At 44.8% G+C, this 23,001-nt stretch overlaps 1 protein-coding gene across 6 annotated transcripts in view; it reads left to right on the top strand.

Annotated features, from left to right (window-relative positions):
* The window catches only part of DHX40 (DEAH-box helicase 40), a 373,950-nt gene that overhangs the window by 274,263 nt on the left and 76,686 nt on the right, over positions 1-23,001 (top strand). For all 6 annotated transcript variants that reach the window (XM_063954056.1, XM_063954052.1, XM_063954055.1 and 3 more), the window contains one exon: positions 6,873-7,030. In XM_063954056.1, the coding sequence (XP_063810126.1) occupies positions 6,873-7,030 (158 nt within the window). The remainder of the gene's footprint in view (positions 1-6,872; positions 7,031-23,001) is intronic.

Here is a 23,001-nt window from a genome sequence, read left to right as displayed (position 1 = left end):
GTCTTCCATAAACACATTCATTAGACATTATGCCTTGGATACTTTTGCCTCTCATGACGCAGACTTCGTGCGAAAGGTCCTCCTGTGCAATCAGGAGCGTCCCCACCACTAAAATGGCTTTGGGAATCCCAATGTTATCCTGTGGATAATCCTGTGGACCCAGCCAGAGAAATATACGTTATGGTAAGAACTTACCATTGATAACGTGATTTCTCTTATGTCCACAGGTATCCACAGGGATCCCACCCTGACGCATCTGATTTGAGGATCTAGACCAGAGGTTCTCAAACTCGGTCCTCGGGAGCCCACACAGTGCATGTTTTGCAGGTAACCCAGCATGTGCACAGGTGTATTAATTACTCACTGACACATTTTAAAAGGTCCACAGGTGGAGCTAATTATTTCACTTGCGATTCTGTGAGGAGACCTGCAAAACATGCACTGTGTGGGCCCCCGAGGACCGAGTTTGAGAACCTCTGATCTAGACAATCACTAAAACCTCTTCCTTCTTGTATGGAAGGGTGTGCATGTGTGTTCTTATCGCCTAAACAGGTCTCTGCCTGATGTTCCTGCCTAAAATCGCTGTGGAAAGAACTGATCTGACTGAGTCAGTGGGCGGGACTATATAGTGGAGGCCCCAATGCATCCTGGGAGGCCAGAAAGCTCGTGACCGTGTTGGTGCCATTTTCGCTGTCGCTCGACAATATCCCAATGTTATCCTGTGGATACCTGTGGACATAAGAGAAATCACGTTATCAATGGTAAGTTCTTACCATAACGTATATATTGCGCTTAATGTAATTAATAAATATATCCAAATGAAGATACAAATAATAATAGTAATAATTAAAATAATTAGAATGTAATCAGGTGTCTGCTTATACTCAATTGACACACATGGAACTTGCTTAATAAAATAAAATTAATTTATTCATTAATAACACACATGAAAAAACATACAATTCTAAAACCGTATTAGTATGCTCAGACACACAGATATAATAGACTAGAAGTAGCCTTATGCTTGAATAGCAACAATAAATCTCAGATGAATTTGAACAGACTAAAGTGATCTGTTACAAACGTTGCAACAAACTGCAACAGTTGCTATTGCCAGTAATAGAATCTCCAATCCTCCTGCTACTGGCGTCCCAGTGCAGAGGAAATATTGTAGTTATAATTACCCAGTCAGCGGGAATGTCCAGGTACACGGTACAGATATTAAAGGTTGCTCCTTGCGGCATACAGCCAAATCGTCCACCGCCGGCACTATACGTGGCACAGATGATATCACTGTCCTGGCGGGCAAGAGTGGGCGATCCAAAAGCCGCTGTCCTGACGTATAAAGATAAAGTTCCTGGTGTAATTGCGGGAATACCCGCTAATGGTGAGAGCTAAAATAGCTCTAGCAGCTGATGTTACCGTCAGTATCCAGTGGAATTGTTTGAATCCACAATGCAGGTGTTCAGAAGAATGCGCTCGTGGCGTGCAGCCACGGTGTCCGCCGCCGGCACTATTCTTAGTGCAGACAATAGCTGTGTCCTGGCTGGGCGGATATGGACAATTCCAAACGCTGACCTGGTATGCAGAAATAAGTGCTCCTAGTGCCGCTCCGGGATAAGCCGCTGGTAATAGATGCTGGCAATAGCGCTGGTGCAGGTGTTGCCGTCACAGTGTGGATCTGAGCAAGGAAATGACGTCAACGCGTTTCGTCCCGTCACAGCTCGGGACTTCCTCAAGACTATAGGGCTCACTGTCTACTTAGCCCTTATTTAACTCCCCACAAGGACCGCCTTAATTGTAATTAAGCATCAATATGATATGGTCTATAATTAACTCTGCATATACTAGTAATACTCTAAAAAGCAAGTTCCATTTAATTGTCAAACAGCTGACATCGGTACATAAACCCACATAAATAATAATAAATAATGGATAATAAATAATGGATAATAGATAAAAATATATAAATGTGAAAATGAATAATAAAAAGCTAAACATATTTAATAAAGTTAGTTAAATTAATTGTATTAAATAATTTTAATACAGTATATAATTGATACACAAATAATAATAGCACAAACCACAATTAATATGAAAAGAGGGGTTTTCATATAAAAAGAAAGAAGAAAAAGGAAAAGAAAAAAGGTAAATCACCTGAAGCTGGTCATAGTAATCATTTAAATAAATGATCACAATATCATAATAATGGAAATGGGCACAATAAGTACATTCGTACTACCATTACTCAAATTACAATAACAGAGATGAAATTCACCCTTTAGCTGTCAGTAGTAGTAACCCCTAACCTACCATTCCCAGAACACAATTGATAGCTAATATAGATAGAATGAAATAGAAATAAATAAATAAATGAACTGACTGACTAATCTAAACAGGTATAATCAATGGCCTCATTAAGCCCCTTAGGGCTCAAGGTATCTAATTTAAAGATCCATGCTGATTCACCAATGCATAGCTGTCGAAATCTATTCCCACCCCTCCTAGTGTGGCAAAACTGTTCAACTACCGTTAGGGACAACCCCTTGGGGTCCCCATTATGACTTTTAACAAAGTGTCTGGAGACACTGTGTTTGGTGGATTTGTTTATAATGTTACACCTATGTTCTCTGAAGCGACTTTTGATAGATCTAATAGTCCTGCCAACATATTGCAGTTGGCAGGGACATTGGAGGACATACACAGAATACGTAGATTCACAATTTAAATATTGTTTGATCGGAAAACTCACTCCACTGCTATTGGACATGGCCTGGATGCGTTTGCATGGCTTATTTAGCGATGGCCTGGATGCGTTAGTCTCAGCGGCTACTGCAGGTAAGTTGACATTTTTGCCCTCTGCGCCTGCACCAGCAAAAAGACCTATCACCCGCAAATGCAGTCCTTTCGGCCCAATATATACAAAAAGACGAGCGTTCCCCCTTCTTTGCAGGTAGGGGAAGGGGAAAGAAGCCCACAGCGGCTCCAGGTTCCCAAGAGCAGAAGTCTACCCCTACTTCTGCCAAATCCCCAGCATGACCCTGGAGCTCCCTTGCGGGAGGCCGCTCGGGTGGGGGCACGTCTCAAACTCTTCAGCCAGGGTTGGATTCTGTTTGGCCTGGATCCCTGGGTGTTGCAAATAGTATCCCAGGGATACAAACTGGAGTTTGAAGACGTGCCTCCATGCCCATTTTTCAAATCGACCTTGCCAGTTTCTCAGCCAGAAAGAGAAGTAGTTACAGCGGCAATCCAAAAATTATTTCAAGACCAGGTCATAGTCCTGGTACCGTCGTCTCAACAAGGGAAGGGTTTTTATTCCAGCCTCTTTGTTGTTCCGAAGCCGGACGGCTCAGTCAGACCGATCCTAAATCTAAAAGATCTGAATTGTTACCTAAAAAGGTTCAAGTTCAAGATGGAATCACTTCGGCAGTGATTGCCAGTCTGGAGGAGGGGGACTACTTGGTGTCGGTGGACATAAAGGATGCTTACCTGCATGTTCCCATTTATCCTCCTCACCAGGCTTATCTGAGATTCGCGGTCCAGTATTGCCATTACCAATTCCAGACGTTGCCTTTCGGTCTCTCCACGGCGCCGAGGGTATTCACCAAGGTGATGGCGGAGATGATGGTCCTCCTTCGTCAGAAAGGAGTTAATATAATTCCTTATCTGGACGATCTCCTGATAAAGGCGAGATCCAGGGAGCAGTTGTTACAAAACATATCACTCTCTCTGTCAATACTCCAACAACACGGGTGGATCATAAATTACCCAAAGTCACAGTTGGAACCGACGACAAGGTTGTCTTTCCTCGGGTTGATTCTGGACACAGAAGTTCAGAGAGTATTTCTTCCGCTGGAAAAGGCTCTGGAAATCTAGAAAATGGTAAAACGGATATTGAAACCATCAAGTGTGTCGATCGATCAGTACATTCGGTTGTTGGGGAAGATGGTTGCGGCCTACGAGGCCATACATTTTGGCAGGTTCTATGCCAGAGTATTCCAGTGGGACCTGTTGGACAAGTGGTCGGGGTCACACCTACACATGCACAGAAAGATAATCCTGTCGTCAAAAACCAGGATTTCGCTCCTGTGGTGGTTTAACAGCTCTCACCTACTAGAGGGACGCAGGTTCGGGATTCACTACTGGTTCCTGATAACCACGGATGCAAGTCTCCGAGGCTGGGGAGCAGTCTCTCAGGGAGAAAACTTCCAGGGACATTGGTCACAACAGAAAGCCTGCCTTCACATAAACGTTCTGGAGCTAAGAGCCATTTACAACGGCCTTCAACAAGCGGTACATCTTCTTCAAGACCGTCCCGTGCAGATCAGGCGGACAATGTAACAGCAGTCGCGTACATAAACAGGCAGGGCGGAACGAAAAGCAGAGCGGCAATGGCAGAGGCGACAAAAATCCTCCGCTGGGCAGAAAAACATTTACAAGCTCTGTCGGCAATATTCATTCCGGGAGTAGACAACTGGGAAGCAGACTTCCTCAGCAGACACGATCTCCATCCAGGAGAGTGGGGCCTCCACCAAGAAGTCTTCGCAGAGGTGACAAGTCTTTGGGGAGTTCCTCAAATAGACATGATGGCGTCTCGTCTCAACAAGAAGCTTCAGAGATACTGTTCCAGGTCGATAGACCCTCAAGCAGTAGCAGTGGATGCACTAGTGACCCAATGGGTGTTTCTGTCAGTGTATGTCTTCCCTCCATTTCCGCTGATCCCAAAAGTACTCAGGATCATAAGAAAAACAAGGGTTCGAGCAATCTTCATTGCCTCGGACTGGCCAAGGAGGGCTTGGTACCCAGATCTTCAGCAGTTACTCTTAGGAGATCCTCGGCCTCTTCTTCCTCGAGAGGACCTGCTGCAGCAGGGGCCGTGTGTGTACCAAGACTTACCGCGGCTACGTTTGACGGCATGGCTGTGGAGCGCCAAATCCTAGCCAGGAGGGGTATTCCCGAGGACGTCATCCCCACCCTTATTTAGGCCAGAAAGGGAGTAACGTCGAAACATTACCACCATATTTGGAGAAAATATGTATCTTGGTGTGAATCCAAGAAAGCTCCTACGGAAGAGTTTAATTTAGAACGTTTTCTCCATTTTTTGCAAGATGGTGTGGAGGCGTGCCTCCGATTGGCATCAATCAAGGTCCAGATTTTGGCCTTGTCAGTGTTCTTCCAGAAACAATTGGCCTCTCTTCCAGAGGTTCAGACCTTTGTGAAAGGGGTTCTGCACATACAGCCTCCATTCGTGCCTCCAGTGGCACCATGGGACCTTAACGTGGTATTGCAGTTCCTTCAATCGGATTGGTTTGAGCCTCTACAAAAGATAGAGTTGAAGTTTCTCACTTGGAAAGTGGTGATGCTATTGGCTTTGGCCTCCGCAAGGCGGGTGTCTGAATTGGGGGCCTTGTCTCACAAGAGCCCTTACCTGATCTTCCATGAAGATAGGGCAGAGTTGAGGACTCGTCAACATTTTCTTCTGAAGGTGGTTTCATCTTTCCACATAAACCAACCTATTGTAGTGCCAGTAGTTACTGACACATTCACTGATTCAAAATCTCTGGATGTGGTTAGAGCTTTGAAAATCTGTGTCTCTAGAACGGCTCGTATACGGAAAACAGAGGCTCTGTTTGTCCTGTATGCTCACAACAAGATTGGCTGTCCTGCTTCCAAGCAGACTATTGAACGTTGGATTAGAAATACGATTCAGCAAGCTTATACTATGGCTCTATTGCCGTTACCGACGTCGGTAAAGGCCCACTCCACTAGGAAGGTGGGCTCATCCTGGGCGGCTGCCCGGGGGTCTCGGCATTACAACTTTGCAGAGCAGCTACTTGGTCAGGTCAAACACATTTGCTAAGTTCTACAAGTATGACACCTTGGCCGATGAGGACCTCAAGTTTGGTCAATCGGTGCTGCAGGGTTATCCGCACTCTCCCGCCCATACTGGAGCTTTGGTATAGACCCCATGGTCTTGATGTCGTCCCCAGCATCCTCTAGGACGTATGAGAAAATAGGATTTTGATACCTACCGGTAAATCCTTTTCTCCTAGTCCGTAGAGGATGCTGAGCGCCCGTCCCAGTGCGTAATTTACCTGCAGTTTAGTTATTACAGTTACACAAGTTGTGTTATTTTAGTTCAGCATGTTGCTGCAATTGGTTCATGCCTGTTGGCGTGTGTTATGATGAATGCCATGTGTGCGGCATGTTTGAGGGTGTGAGTTGGTAGATATCTCACCACTAGTTAAGTAATTCCTTTCCTCGAAATGTCAGTCTCCCTGGGCACAGTTCCTACAACTGAGGTCTGGAGGAGGGGCATAGAGGGAGGAGCCAGTTCACACCCAATGAAAAGTCTTTAGAGTGCCCATGTCTCCTGCGGATCCCGTCTATACCCCATGGTCTTGATGTCATCCCCTGCATCCTCTACGGACTAGGAGAAAAGGATTTACCGGTAGGTATCAAAATCCTATTTTTTCTCCTTTTTGTCCAACCCACTTCTTTTTTTTCTATAGACCTTCCATCACTCTTGTTCTCCTGTTTCTTTTACCATAGTTTTCCATAGTACCTAAGCAACAGACATTATATACATTTGTAAAATAGGGTATTTCTATTTACAATCTCAGGCAGACTGAACATGTGAGCTGGATGACAGAGTGTACATGTCCTGGCTTACTCCCAAACACACCCCTAGCTGTGCTTCTGAAAGTTTAAATAGATTAGTATATACCGTATTTTGCCTGTTTTGCTAATTTGTATATTCATTTGCTATACTGCAGTGTATATGAACATGTGTTTACATGCCAATTGTTAGGTTGTGATCTGTTTAAAGATGTATATTTTTAAATGCATGTTTTTTGGATTTTTTTTAAAAGGAGTGGCAGCGTTACAAAACTGGGACGCTTGATCGTAGAGTTTCCCTTATCTCCCAGTCTGGCTTGCGCTGTGATTAAAGCGACATCTCTTGGGTGTGAGGATCTTCTCCTTCCTGTAGCAGCCATGTTGTCTGTTGAACATGTGCTTATACAACCAGGTAAATTGCACAGTTTCCATGCATTTTTTCATTCATGCATTTTATATGTGTTGAAAATTGAAAAACAATATTGTTTACTTTGACTATGCCATAATAACATCTGTAAAGTTCAATTATTTTACTAGGAAAAGCAATACCGTATCACACTGTGGTTCAGGCCGCTGCGGCCGTTAAACATAAGCAAATAACCGCTAAGATATGTATGCATGTTGCGTATACACGCCGACACGCTATGCGCACAATGAAGCAACACGTGTGGCTGAATACACCTTATCCCCAAGCAAGAATGGAATGCGACACCAGTAGTTAAATGCAATGTTGTGGTCCAACGCATCAACAGTAACTATTTACTCAAAAGATAAAGATAAAATATACAACAATATTACAGAGAAGAGCTACAACCAATAGTACATACGTTTGTTCACGAGCGCTCCCGGATCCAGGACTCAGTCAGTCTTAGCAAGATGACCTTCAGAGAATAGACTGAGCCTGGTCAGGAGGACTCTCTTTATACAATGTGTCCAAATACAGTACAATGGGAAATGTAAGCTCTTCTTTCATAGGTCAAGGGGCAGGTCATATACAGTACATGAGGGGTCATAGGTTGGTTTAAATGAATGGGCGATGCTTGGTCCAGGTGTACTTGCAGGTGTTCGGCACTGTGTTCCTGCTGAATATCAAGAGTACAGTATTTACAGTAGTTTATGAATATTACAATTCTGCACATACCTATGCGCAGAAACATGCGATAAACTGCAAATAGCGACAGGAATGTGGCTCTCAAAATACTGCACATCTGGATACCAAACATTAAGTTCTAACCTTGCTACATCCCCTCACATCCTGTAACCCTGAATAACTCTGTTGTTCTATCTTTTAAGTATATGTAACTTGCTGGAAAAGTGTGTGGAGACTATAGGGTATATGCAATTCCGGGCGAATTGCGGCTTTTTTTTCGCCCGTTTTTAAATTCGACCGTCGAATTCCGGCCGGCGGGTGCCGGAATTCGACATATTCAATAAAAAACGGATTCGACAGTCCCGCTGTCGAAAGACGGACCAATTGACGGATAAGTGCGTCCTGGATTCGACTTTTCCGACGGTGCAAAAATAGTTAAAAAACACAGAAAAAAATTGCGTGGGGTCCCCCCTCCTAAGCATAACCAGCCTCGGGCTCTTTGAGCCGGTCCTGGTTGTAAAAATACGGGGGGGAAATGGACAGGGGATCCCCCGTATTTTTAGAACCAGCACCAGGCTCTGCATCCGGTCCTGGTGCAAAAAATATGGGGGACAAAAAGCGTAGGGGTCCCCCATATTTTTTGAACCAGCACCGGGCTCTACTAGCTGGAGAGATAATGCCACAGCCGGGGGACACTTTTATACCGGTCCTTGCGGCCGTGGCATTAAATCTCCAACTAGTCACCCCTGGCCGGGGTACCCTGGAGGAGTGGGGACCCGTTAAATCAAGGGGTCCCCCCCTCCAGCCACCCAAGGGCCAGGGGTGAAGCCCGAGGCTGTCTCCCCCATCCATGGGCTGCGGATGGGGGGCTGATAGCCTTGTATAAAATCAAAGAATATTGTTTTTTTGCAGAAGAACTACAAGTCCCAGCAAGCTTCCCCCGCAAGCTGGTACTTGGGAGAACCACAAGTACCAGCATGCGGGGGTAAAACGGGGCCGCTGGTACCTGTAGTTCTGCAAAAAAAATACCCAAATAAAAACAGGACACGCACACCTTGAAAGTACAACTTTATTTTTTGCACCAGGACCGGACGCAGAGCCCGGTGCTGGTTCTAAAAATACGGGGGATCCCCTGTCCATTTCCCCCCCGTATTTTTACAACCAGGACCGGCTCAAAGAGCCAGAGGCTGTTTATGCTTAGGAGGGGGGACCCCACGTATTATTTTTTTTCAGAATTTTAACCCATTCCCGCCCCTTCTTACTGAAAACCATGCTCTCTCAATTTTAGTCAGTTAAAAAAAAATAGTATTTAAAAAAAATATATAAATAATAGTTGTGTCTCCTAATAGACAAACCAAGTACCTAATCCCTTCTAATATAAATAGATATGCTATTAGCAATAAAAAAAAACACAAAAAAAAACATGTTTCAATTTTTTTTTATTAGATTCCGCCAGCAAAGTGAGGCGGAATGAAATAGACGAATTTACTGTCAAAAGCACTGTTGTCGAATCGACATTTTTCAATTGAATATACTTTTGTCGAAAAGCCGCATTTTTACCATTGCAGACATGTCGAATTTGTCACCTGTCGAATTTCAAAAAGTCGAATCTGAAAAGTCAGTTTTTTTGTCGAAAAGTACTGTATTGCATTGTCGAATTATTTTTTTGTGTCGAAAATGCCCCGTTTCTCGACATTTGCGGCAATTCGACCGCAATTGCATATACCCCTATGTGTAAATTATGCACTATATAAATAGAATATTGAATATGACTATCTGGCTTTTCTGTGCAAATGCGTATGCTACCGTATTTACTCATACCACGTGCCAATACGCAAGGCTCGTGAACCAGTGTACGTAGCGTGCGTCTATGCGTACGCACGGCGAAAACGCGCACGCACAGAGGCCACTCCGTTTGGTGTTTGCATGTGGTGTGTATGTAATATTTTCGACTTCGACACATGATAATACAGTACTCCACCATTTATCTATTCATTTAAAAACAAAATAATTTATGGTTTACAAAAGATTTGATTCAGTCCAATTCCTTCTGTGATTCTGAAGGTCCAGTGTTCTGGTACATTGCCGTGCATGGGCATTGTCTAGGTGCTGAATGCATTTTAACTTGAGCTAAAATATTGTTAATTAAACAGATTTATATTGCAATAATTTTATAAAAAGCCTGATGGGCTTTGAGAAAAGGCTTTCTTATTTATTTATTATACATCAGCAGTTTTTTGAAAATGTCTGAGTATTTTTCTTGTTTGTTGGAAGTCCATTTGTACTTGCGTAGAAATTGGGGATGTGCTGCTGCGGATGGTGGTGTTTATAGAGTTTGGGTTCTTGTTACTTTGTTGCTTTGTGGTACCTTGGTGCATTCGGGGAGGGCTTCCTGTTGGAGAGAGAAAGTGTGGAGAGTTATGGCACGTATGCAGTGTTCCTACATTTCCCTGTGAATGTATTTCAAGGTTTTGAAATTATAAAATAGATGGGGTTTTTTTTTTGATGGGTGTATCAGTTATCCTCAGTCTGTGTCTCAGTACTGCCAAAAAAATTGGATTTTAATTACCTACCGGTAAATCCTTTTCTCGTAGTCCGTAGAGGATACTGGGGTTCCATTTAGTACCATGGGGTATAGATGGGTCCACTAGGAGCCATGGGCACTTTAAGAATTTGATAGTGTGGGCTGGCTCCTCCCTCTATGCCCCTCCTACCAGACTCAGTCTAGGAAACTGTGCCCGAGGAGAGGAACATACTTTGAGAGAAGGATAGATAAAGGTAGTGGTGAGATTCCAAACCAGCACACACAAACAGAGGAAAGCTATGCTAACCCAACTTTAAACAGGAACAGCAACAGCTGAACCAACATTACTTAACCCAGTAACAGTGCAGGAAGAACAAAGCATCGGGTGGGTGCCCAGTATCCTCTACGGCAGGGATTTTCAACCTTTTTAAACTCATAGCACACTAAGCAAGATTTTAAAATTGCCAAGGCACACCATCAGTTTTTTTCTACAAATATTTGGCCCTCATATTTCCACACACCTGCCCCCCCCCCCCTTAGAAATTACACATACTCGCTCCCCCCTTAGTAATTCCAAACACCAACTCCCCACTTAGTAATTCCACACACCAGCTCCCCCCTTAGTAATTCCACACACCAGCTCCCCCACTTAGTAATTCCACACACTAGCTCCCCCCTAGTAATTCCACACACCAGCTCCCCACTTAGTAATTCCACACACCAGCTCCCTCCCTTAGTAATTCCACACACCTGCCCCCCCTTAGTAATTCCACACACCTGCCCACCTCCTTAGTAATTCCACACGCCTGCCCCCAGCACCCATAATAATTTGTCATGCTTTAATAACTAAATATCAGTGAGGCGCTACGGGACCTCACCTCACCAGGCAGCATGGAGCAGCAGAGCACTGTGTGAGTGGGCGGGCGACATGCGTTGCATGACCTGTGACTCACCATAGGTCACGGGCCGGCTGTCGGAATTAAAATCCAGCGCTGGTTGTGAACTGCCTGCCGGATGCTGAGGGGCTGTCTGGCGGGCGTCGGTGGCATGTCTTGCTGGCTGGCAGCAGTGGGTATGTGCGGCGGGCGGCGATCTGTTTGGCGCCGGTGTCAGGTCTTGCTGGCTGGCGGCAGCAGGTCTGTGCGGCGGACGGCGGCACACCAGTTGAAAAAGGCTGCTCTACAGACTACAAGAAAAGGATTTACCGGTAGGTAATTAAAATCCTATTTTCTCTTACATCCTAGAGGGTACTGGGGTTCCATTTAGTACCATGGGGATGTACCAAAGCTCCCAGTCCGGGTGGGAGAATGCTGAGGTTCCTGCAGAACTGATTGACCAAACTGAATCTCCTCAGAGGCCAAAGTATCGAACTTGTAGAACTTAGAAAATGTGTTTGAATCAGACAAAGTAGCCTCTCGGCATAGCTGTAAAGCCGAGACACCCCGGGCAGCTGCCCAAGAAGAACCCACTGACCTAGTAGAGTGGGCCTGTACAGATTTTGGAACCGGCAACCCTGCCATGGAATAAGCATGCTGGATAGTGAGCCTGATCCAGCATGCAATTGTCTGCTTTGAAGCAGTACACCCAATTTTATTGGGATCATATAGAACGAACAGCGAGTCGGATTTTCTGTGACGAGCTGTCCTCTTTACATATATCTTCAAAGCCCTCACAACATCCAAAGACTTTGAAGTAGCGGAAGTGTCGGTGATAACCGGAACCACAATAGGTTGGTTGATGTGAAACGCAGACACCACTTTTGGGAGAAATTGCTGACGAGTTCAGCTCTGTCCTCATGGAAAATTAAATAGGGGCTCTTGTGAGACAAAGCCTTCAGCTCTGACACACGTCTTGCTGAAGCCAAGGCCAACAGTGTGATGGTCTTCCATGTAAGATATTTTACGCCCACCTCCTGTAATGGTTCAAACCAGTCCAATTGGAGGAACTGCAGCACCAAATTGAGATCCCAAGGTGCCGTGGGAGGCACAAAGGGAGGTTGTATGCGCAGAACACCTTTCAAAAACATCTGTACCTCAGGGAGAGAAGCCAATTGTTTTTGAAAGAAAATGGACAAGGCTGAAATCTGGACCTTTATTGAGCCCAAACTTAAGCCCACACCTGCCTGCAGAAAAAGCAGGAAACGTCCCAGGTGAAATTCCACTGCAGAATAAGTTCTGCTCTCACACCAAGAGATGTATTTATTCCAAATATGGTGGTAATGTTTAGACGTTACCCCCTTCCTGGCTTGGATCATAGTTGGGATAACTTTATTAGGGATCCCTCTTCTGGCTAGATTCAGCCAGAAGTTCAACTTCAATGCCATCAAACGTAGCCGCGGTAAGCCCTGATAGATGAACAGGCCCTGTTGCAGAAGATCCTTACAAAGAGGTACAGGCCGCGGATCATCGAGAAGCATCTCAAGAAGGTCCGTGTACCAGTCCCTTCTTGGCCATTCCGGAGCAATGAGGATTGCTTGAACCTTTTCCACTTTTTTTATTCTTTTGAGAATTCTTCGGAGGAATCACATACACCATCTGATAGACCCATGGAGTCGTTAGAGTATCTACCGCCACTGCCTGTGGGTTTCTCAACCTGGAACAATACCACTTGAGCTTCTTGTTGAGACGAGAGGCCATCATGTCGATTTGTGGATATCCCCACCGATGTGTCAAGCACCTGACACTTCCGGGTGAAGGTCCCCCCTTCCCCGGGTGCAGGTCATGTCTGCTGAGGAAGTCTGCTTCCCAGTTGTCTACTCCCGGAATGAAGACCGCTGACAATGCCACCGCGGTTTTTTCTGCCCAGAAGAGAATTCTTGACACCTCTGACATTGCTGCTCTGCTTTTCGTTCCGCCCTGTCGGTTCATGTACGTCAATGCCGTCACATTGTCTGACTGGACTTGTATGGGCCCGATCCTGAAGAAGAAAAGAGGCCTGCAGAAGGGCGTTGTATATGGCCCTGAGTTCCAGAATGTTGATTGGAAGGACGACTTCCTGACTTGACCATCTTCCTTGAAACTGCACCCCGAGTGACTGCTCCCCAACCTCTGTGGCTTGCGTCCGTGGTTAACAGGATCCAGTCCTGAATTCCAAACTTCTACGAGGTGAGAGGTCTGTAGCCACCACAGAAGGAAGATCTTGGCTTTTGGCGACAGACGAATCCTCTGGTGCATGTGAAGATGCGATCTGGACCATTTGTCCAACAGATCGAGCTGGAAGGGTCTTGCGTGAAACCTTCCGTATTGAAGTGCCTAGTAAGAGGCCACCATTTTCCCCAGAATGCGAATGCATAGATGCACCGAAATCCGGGTTGGCTTCAGTACATCCCGAACCATCGACTGGATTACCAATGTCCAGTATCATTCCCAGGAATGAAAGCCTCCGTGTTGGCTCTAGGTGAGATTTCGGAAGATTCAGAATCCACCCGTGATCATGGAGAAGTTTAGTTGAGAGGCCAATGCTGTCCAGCAACCTCTCCCTGGATGGTGCCTTTGTCAGAAGATCATCCAGGTACGGAATTATGTTCACTCCCTGCTTGCGGAGTATAAACATTATCTCTGCCATCACTTTGGTGAACACCCTTGGTGCCGTGGAGTGACCAAATGGCAGGGCCTGGAACTGTTAATGACAGTCCTGTAGCGCAAACCGTAGATAAGCCTGGTGAGGCGGCCAGATCGGAATGTGAAGGTACGCATCCTTGATATCCAGAGACACAAGGAATTCCCCTTCCTCCAGACCTGAGATCACCGCTCTCAGAGACTCCATATTGAACTTGAACACGCTTAAGAACGGGTTCAAGGACTTGAGGTTCAGAATTGTTCATACCGAACCGTCCGGTTTCGGTACTACAAACAAGTTGGAATAGTACCCCTTGTTGTGTAGATGAGGTGGAACTGGAACAATGACTTGAGTCTGTACCAGTTTTTGGATGTCCTGCTGTAAAGTTATACTGTACTTGCCTCTTGTGAAGCTGGTAAGCCTGATTTGAAGAATCTGTGAAGTGGGAGCTCTTGGAACTCCAGTCTGTAGTCCTGCGAAATAAGGTCTATTACCCAGGGTTCCCGACACGAACTTGACCAGATGTGACTAAAGAATTGTAGTCGGGCTCCCACCTGACAGACCTCCAGGCCTCGCGGTCCACCGTCATGCTGAAGGCTTTGAGGAAGCAGAGCCTGAGCTCTGTTCCTGAACACCTGCAGTTGCTGGTTTGCGTGGTTTACCTCTTGGGCCTCTGGAGGCCGTAGAAGCACCTCTGGATTTTCCCTTAAACTCGGCTGTCGGAACGGACTGTAAATTTGAAGCTGAATAAGCTTTTCTAGCTGGGGGAGCTGCGGAAGGAAGATACGTAGACTTACCCGCAGTGGCTTTGGAGATCCATTTGTCTAGTTCGTCTCCATACACGGCCTCTCCTGTGAATGGTAGGCCTTTCATTCCTTTCCTGGAGTCCGCATTAGCAGTCCACTGGTGTAGCCACAAGCCCCTGTATGCTGACACTGACATAGCGATGGTGCGTGGATTAAGCAAACCAATCTCTTTTATGACTTCCACCATAAAGTTCATGCTGCAGGAGTAAAACAACATCCCCCCTAGACAAGGAATCTAACCCCTCAATTAGGTTACCTGACCATTTAGCAATGGCTTATGTGATCCACGCACATGCAATAGTGGTTCTTTGGGCCACCCCAGCAGCTGTGTACAATGATTTGAGTGTAGTCTCAATTTTACGAATAGCCGTATCTGCACCAGGGACAGGTAATACAATTTTACGTGATAGCCTAGAGACTGATGCGTCCACTATCGGTGGATTTTCCCATTTTTTCCTATGCTCCAGAGGAAAAGGAAAAGATGAGAGCAACCTTTTAGGGATTTGAAATTTCTTATCAGGATTAACCCACGGTTCTTCAATTCTTTTGACGCAGGAAAAGTGACTGAAGACTTATTTTTTACATTAAAATAAGATTCCTCACTCTCCCCTGACACCTTATCAGGAATTTGCAGAACATCTCTGATAGCCTCTATAAGAGCCTCTATTCCCTGTGAAAGAGTAGCATCCCCCCTCCAAATCCACCTCACCCTCCTCCATGTCTGACCCATCAGCGTCAGAGTCAGACTGCAGGATATAGGCCAGAGATATATTTTGCGGACAAATTGGAGGGGAATGAGACGCTGGTTTGGGGACTGAGTCTCTATTCATAAACTCATCCACAGTCTTTCTTAACTATTGCGTCTCTTTCTCATTGCGGGATAGCTTTTTAGAAATATTTGAGATCATTCCTTTGATGGAATTGATAAAGCTAACTATTTATCTTATAACATTCACAATAAATGGGTAAGAGACACAGTACGCAATTGGCGTATGAGGTACCGTAAGGGTACGCACTTAGCGTAGCATACGCTCGGCCGTGATCGAGACGCACATGCGACACGCTCGTTCACAGCTTAATGCGTGGTGTCGGGCACGCTATAGGCGGTTGACTACCGTAATGCTACGCTACCAGCGTAGCGGACGCTCGAGACCACGAGGAGATCACGAGCGGCGCAGACGCTCACAGGATGACAATCAGTAAACCTTGAATGTAACGCACCGAAAGGATACTCTTATACTGTAAACCTTGAACTGAAATACTGTAGCGATATAACGCTGCTTAACCTTGATAATGCTTGAGCGTTTGAGACGCTCCTATTACCTTCTGCAATATAATAAACACACGATACCTTGCTAAGGTTCCAACACCTTTACTAACAAGCTTTTAGTTATATCGAAAAGGGGAAACAGTTTACAAGTCATACACTACATGCTAACATATCATTCTAACAGAATATCTAGACAGAAATATACAATAGCGTCACAAACTTATACTATAACAGAGAGAGAGAGAATGGCCAATACAAACAGAGAACAAGTTGATTACAGAGAATTACTTACACACACTGGGAACGATCGCTGAGCAGCTTCTGGTACCAGCTCCAAGTTAGTCAATATGAAAACCGTTTGTGGAGAGTGAGAGAGCTGCCCAGGCTGGCTGATCTTATATACACTGCGTACAATACACTACAATGGGACCTATAATCTCATTGTTCATTGGACACAGGAATGTCTCCCTGCATCATAACAAAAGGTCATAGGTTAGTTTGAACAGGTGGGCTGCGACTATATCAAACTGCTCAGGTGGGAGGGAATCTGAAGATTCCCGCCGCATGGGTAATGAATCGCAAATATAGTAAATGTCCAGAAAATACAAATGGCCATAACTATACGCAGGAGCGATTAATCTTTACCTAACCAGCACCGGATTGTTTCTAATAAAATGTTCTTTAGTTAGGTACCAGACACAGCTGTTCAAACCCTGTCTGACCCTTCGTACCATACAAAGAGGAATTCCTCTGTCCAGCGATCATTTACATTAAACAAACTTACAGTCATTATTAAGGGGAACATTATCTATAAAACATGCTATTTGGTTTTATTATTTAACGATTGAGTCGCCCGCTAGACGCACACAAACTCTACCGTAAATGCACATACCACGCGCTCGAGCGCATGGCCGAGGCGCCATCACGCGGCTGCGAGTATCCACACGCACGGGAGAGAATGTGCACGTGCAGCAGGCACGCGCATAGAGTGGATATATGGCAACGTGTAGCATGATATTTTTCCGACTTTGACAGTCCACCCTTTGGCAGTCATCAATAACTGCCACTTCCTAAAACAGTTAAAAAAATAAAAATATATGTCATATGTAAATACATTTCTATGATTAGGTAAGGGAGAAGAGGATCAGGTGGGAAAAAGGTATGACCTAGTGAGATAGTAGAAGCATGTGTGTATGAATCCATGTTTGAGGGGTCATGTATCATCGTGCCGTACGTGTTTTAGATCAAGCTTCGAGGTATTGCGAAGTATACATTTGAATTCCTTCTTATCCCGTATTACGGGTCTGTGGATGGGCTGTCAAACTTTACCGAGCTCTTTTCGGCTTTTGGTTGTAACAAAATGGGGGAGCACATTTTAGTTGATGATACATGAATGGGGGGATATGTGAGTGCTGATATCTGTGCCTATATTCCCTATTGGCTATGTGTGTCATTACCTGAAGATTGTAGAAATGAAGATAAGAAGCAATTATGGTAAATGCAGTCATAAACTATGTGAGTTTAATATACATTTGCCGATTGAGGTCTTGTCTTGTCTCGATGTACATGTTGACTGTAGTCTCCTGATGTTTTTGCTATAAATGACGGCAAAAGTTTTTCCATTGTCCAGAAAGTTAGTCACTAAAGTATTTGGGCTATCGTAAAATTTAAAGTCACTAGGGAAAATGGGGCTTATAGTATAGTTCATCAATGGTCTGTATAAGAGAGGTTGTCAAATTCTTCTTCCAAGCGGATGTCTTTGTACCTTGGAGGAAAACAAAGGAGAAACGGGTGAAAGAAACGGACCGTGGAATCACATTTTCATCACAACATTGTCTCTATCGTTGGGTCATACATCAAATTAGTTGTTGTTAGTACAGTGTCTTCGCTCCTTAGACTCATCCCCCTGGTATTACTTTTACGCTTCGCTAAAACCCGAACGCATCTAAATATCAGGCCAACCAATATGACGACTCCCAGAATACACAAAAGACATTTCCCTACATCCATAATAATACCTTGGGCCCATTCTCCTAAGCCCGAGAACCAATTTCGTGGGTTCAACCATGACACCCAACTGGTCAGCTTATTACCCACAGCAGCGAGTGTGAGATTGTGTTTCCTTCGAAACTCCCACTTTAATTGTAAAATGTCATCCATCTTTTGGTCTATGACCTCGGCTGGGTCCTCCGTGCTGTTTGTAATGTACGTGCAGCACTTTATTCCATATTGAGTTGCTAGGGTAACACAATACCCGCCTGTCACAGCTGTGAGGTAATTGAGAATCATCCTATGCTGAACCAGTTCTGTTTTGTAGGCTTGTAACTCTTTCCCAGTGTACCTGAATGTGTCGTCATACATTTCGGTGATATTGTCTAATAAATTTGCAAGCGCAGATATATATTTATAATTTATCACTCCTCTGGCGGTACGAGTGATATCTAACGCGATTAGGAATTGAATCCCGGTGGATTCATGGATCAGGTCAGAGGCCGGATGCTCTGTTCTCTCTATCAGGTGCCGTTTAACGATGTGCTCGTAATGAGTGTGAGTATAAGGAGCTTGGGCACTGCGGTGAATATCTTTCATTTTATTATGGGTTACAGTCATTACTTCAGGCAGTACTTTTCCAATATAGCACAATCCCTCTGAGTTTGGGGCAAGCCACTTATACGCCTTCCTCCCGCATATGAAATATGCATCATCGGGGAGAACATATGGGACGGAGTATGACATTATCATGTTACAAATTTTCCATGTGAAATCTCCTAACCCTAACTCTCCCATCTGTTTAGTACACGTATCAGGTTGTACGATATGTGCACAGTATCCTGGTGATACTTCTCCAACTCGCATGGTCCTACTTCCTAGAGTGTACCTATACCGGAAATATTTTCCATGGTCGGCTATCTGGCGTATAAGTCCTGTGTCTATGGGCATTCTGTCGGGTCTGTATGAAAAGGTCATGGTTTGATTACTCCATGACACTTCCCAATTTCCCGTCTTTCGGGGATTGGAAATGTTAAAGCATATTAAGGACCTATCCACATGATATTGGTGGAGCTTCAAACTAGGAGGACTAGAGATATTAAACCTCTTGTCCACCGGCCTCCAACCACTTAGCTCAAGTACCTCTCTTACAGTTAAAGGGAATGGTACTAGTCCTGATTTGCTATGACCTTGAGGTACTTGAGAGCATACCCAACAGTCTGTCTGGTTTAACACTTTACCCACTAGGGAGTGATAGTCACTCAATGGATGCCGGTCCATGTGGACATTAAAACTGGACTGACATTTCTTGATGCACCCATCCTCAACTATATTGTCACAGTGCCTACAGATGCAGTTCTCTTTAGCTAACAATCCTTCACAATGTCTACAAATAACATGGCTGCTAGATCGTTTTCTGGTACTCGCCTTTGCTTGGTGATTGTGTTGCTATTGGAAATTTACGCCTCCGTCTCAGTCATCAGAAACCCCTTCCGGATCCTTTCTCGACCTCACTGGCACTCTCACCGAAACAGACTGCCCCGGTCAACACCATGGTCAACAGGAAAACACGGACTGCAGTCTCCTGGGGCGAGTCCATCTTACAGGAGGAGAAAGAGAAATTTGTAATGGGGGCACAAAAAAAATACTTTGAGGGGAAAGAAAAAAATGTTATGATGCTTTTGTCCTCTAGTCTTGTTGTTCTTCTTGCTCTGCTGTCATCTCAAAGGTGCTGTCTCTCAGTCTTCCAAACGAACATTCTGGTGATACAATATTCCTTCCAAATCTGCGATCTTTCTGTAAGGAGCAAAAAATCTTGCATTACCATTTGTCCAACTGATGTGTGACATACCATCTTTAAAGCATGAGAACATGAGAAAGAAGAGGGGGAAAAAAAAAAAAACGAGAGAGAGAACAATTCATCACATTTTGCATTAACCAACAAAAAAAAAAAACATTGTCAGATCTTCCGTTCACCATCAGGCTGTCACACCAACACATCCACTGGTGTCCTTGCGAAGTCCTCTCCCCACCAGTATTCCCACACTCCACCCTTTTGTGCCTGACCAGGACACACCGATGTCGGTAGGTCACACTGGGGTTAGGTAGACTTCTGCAAGGACCAAATAGCTATGTGATGTTTGAGTTCTGCCAATGAACGTCAGAGATGGGGAAAAAGAAACATTTACAAATAAATTTTACAACGTTTACCCGGCCGTTCCTGTGTTTACAAGGAACTGACCTCCCAATATCATTAACTGTAACCTCAGGCTTACTATCAGTCCTAATGATCACCTTTCCCGACTGCATATTACAGGTGCGGCCCAAACTCCTTCCTATGTGATCCCTGATTACAATTTTGTGTGTCATGACTCTGCTCATGTCTTTGTCTAGGGGGTTTATATACCTTCTGTGGTTCTTTAAACCTACAATCTCGTGCATAATGACCTTCCTTCTGGCAATTATAACACCTTATCACCTTTGACTTACCCACAGGGATCTGAGGCCTCTTACCTCTCTGTGCTTCCCTGTGCTTGCTGATGTTTTGCTCATGCCCAACAGCGGACTTTCTTAATGCAGCCACCGAGATATTTCTCCAGTTTGGGTTGGTGGTCTGTACCCTTGTTCTCAACACTTCCTTTAAACCATTCATTAATACCTTAACCGCTACTTCTCTATGCTTCACATTTGTTTTGATGTTTTCTATCCCTGTATACTTAGCCATGTCCTGCAATGCCCGATGGAAATAATTAGAAGTACTTTCCCCTTTGTTTTGTCTCATGGAGAAGATTTTGTTCCACTCGACAACGGCTGGGAAATATACTCCTAACTGTCGGTTGATCTGCTTAATACATTCCTGATTGTGTTCCTCCGTTTGAGGTACTTCTGTGTCTAATTTACAATCAGTAATGAATTTCGCAGGGTCAACACTGGAGGGCAAACATGCCCTCAGCACTGTCCGCCAACCTTTGTTGGTGGGTTCTGTGGAGTTTCCTAGTTCTTTAATGAACCTTTGACATGCAACTATATCTTTCCTAGGATCAGGAAATTCAGACATAATTGACCTCAATACCATCAGGGACCAGGGACGGCGCATTGCACTGTCCCTGACGGGAATGGTTCCCTGAGCGTCAGTCTTCCCATTGGGGACTGTGATCACCCTGACAGGATTAAACTCAATTACATCATCTTGTGTTGGTTCTACAATATGAGGTACATTTGTTTGTGCGTGATATATAACACCGTACGTACCTGTGGACACGACCTCACCTGACCCTCCGTAAGGGGGTTTGATTACTGCCTTTACCGAATTGGTCGTGTCCACCTGGATGTCTTGTGTGATGGCTGCTGAAAAAGGTGCCGACATCGTGCTGGGCTCACTTTCTTGCTGGTAATCCTGAGGGAAGTTTAACATGGAGTGCAACTTGCACGGGTTAACAATTGAACATTTAACAGTTTTACTTTTATAATTGTTACATTTGTTACACTTATCCTTATCATCTATAATACAGTTGCTAAGTGCATTTTTATCATACACCAGTGTGCCATTCTCTGTAACCACCTTCTCTCCCGTTGCCATATTTTTCTTACCACAGTGAGAGTCAGCTGTGTAAGCTAATTCTCCTTGTATTTCACCTTCCCGTTGCCATAACTGTAAATAATCATAATGTTTGATCCGTCTCTTTGCAGATTTAATGAGACATATCCTTCTCCTTAGATTTTGCAACACCTCGGGACTAAAACTGCCTACCCGTGGGAACTTTTCTCCGTCATGCACAGTCATTCTTTCCCATTAATTGACCTTTGTGTGTGATCCATTTCGGACTTCCCGGTCTGTATCACACGTTATCCTTGCCGACTCTATTGGCCGGTTTACTAAGTCAACCCGAACCGAGGTTGATCGCCCCCTACCTGAACAACTGGCCCCCATCTTTGCAGGTGTTGCTTTCACTACCTCTGACCTTCAAATCAGGGTCTTCAACGAACCCTTAAAAAACCAAGATGTCCGGGGTAGGCCGGCGGCGGAGGTTTACCGAGTACTCCACTCACTCGCCCACGTCGACCAATACGCCCACACACTGCACTAGCGCTGGCGTACTCGACCTAGGGCCCCTGCGACCTGAACCTCTATTTACTGGAACATGTGGGTGTGATCCGAAGAGCACTTAACCCTTCCCAGTAACTATTGGTTGTTGGATAGTTCCCAAGTGACCAGCGAACTTCCCTTAAAATAAAAAAAATTACACAAATCACGTTAGAATGTACAAATAGCGTTTATGACCCCTCTAGCGTACGCAAATGGTACTGGGTCAAGTTACCAACTAATGCACACAATTACGTGCGGTACAATCGTTCTGCACATAAGCAACTAATCTTATGTGCGGAGCGACCAGTGGAATCGAAAATTGTGGCTGCGAATTCCTTCAGCCAGAGCTTAATGGCCTATATGGGTACCGCACCAACCCTTCCTGGTGTTGTGCTCCTTTACTCTTTATCTATAGCGGACTTCCTAGTCTGCTGTACCTAGACCTCCTGGTCTGTTTCTGGACCTCCTGGTCTGTGCTACAGTAGACCTCCTGGTCTGCTATACTCTAATGCTCTTTTTTAAATGTTTAACAAGGGATGCCTCCCAAGCCACCGTGCAGTCACTTACACGTATGTACCTTCACGAGAACTCGATGATTTCCTGTGGTTCAACCATATCGAAAAGGGGAAACAGTTTACAAGTCATACACTACATGCTAACATATCATTCTAACAGAATATCTAGACAGAAATATACAATAGCGTCACAAACTTATACTATAACAGAGAGAGAGAGAGAATGGCCAATACAAACAGAGAACAAGTTGATTACAGAGAATTACTTACACACACTGGGAACGATCGCTGCGCAGCTTCTGGTACCAGCTCCAAGTTAGTCAATATGAAAACCGTTTGTGGAGAGTGAGAGAGCTGCCCAGGCTGGCTGATCTTATATACACTGCGTACAATACACTACAATGGGACCTATAATCTCATTGTTCATTGGACACAGGAATGTCTCCCTGCATCATAACAAAAGGTCATAGGTTAGTTTGAACAGGTGGGCTGCGACTATATCAAACTGCTCAGGTGTGAGGGAATCTGAAGATTCCCGCCGCAT

Source organism: Pseudophryne corroboree, chromosome 2 (assembly GCF_028390025.1).
Source record: "Pseudophryne corroboree isolate aPseCor3 chromosome 2, aPseCor3.hap2, whole genome shotgun sequence".
Taxonomy (NCBI): domain Eukaryota; kingdom Metazoa; phylum Chordata; class Amphibia; order Anura; family Myobatrachidae; genus Pseudophryne; species Pseudophryne corroboree.
This window is presented reverse-complemented; position numbering and strand designations above follow the sequence as displayed.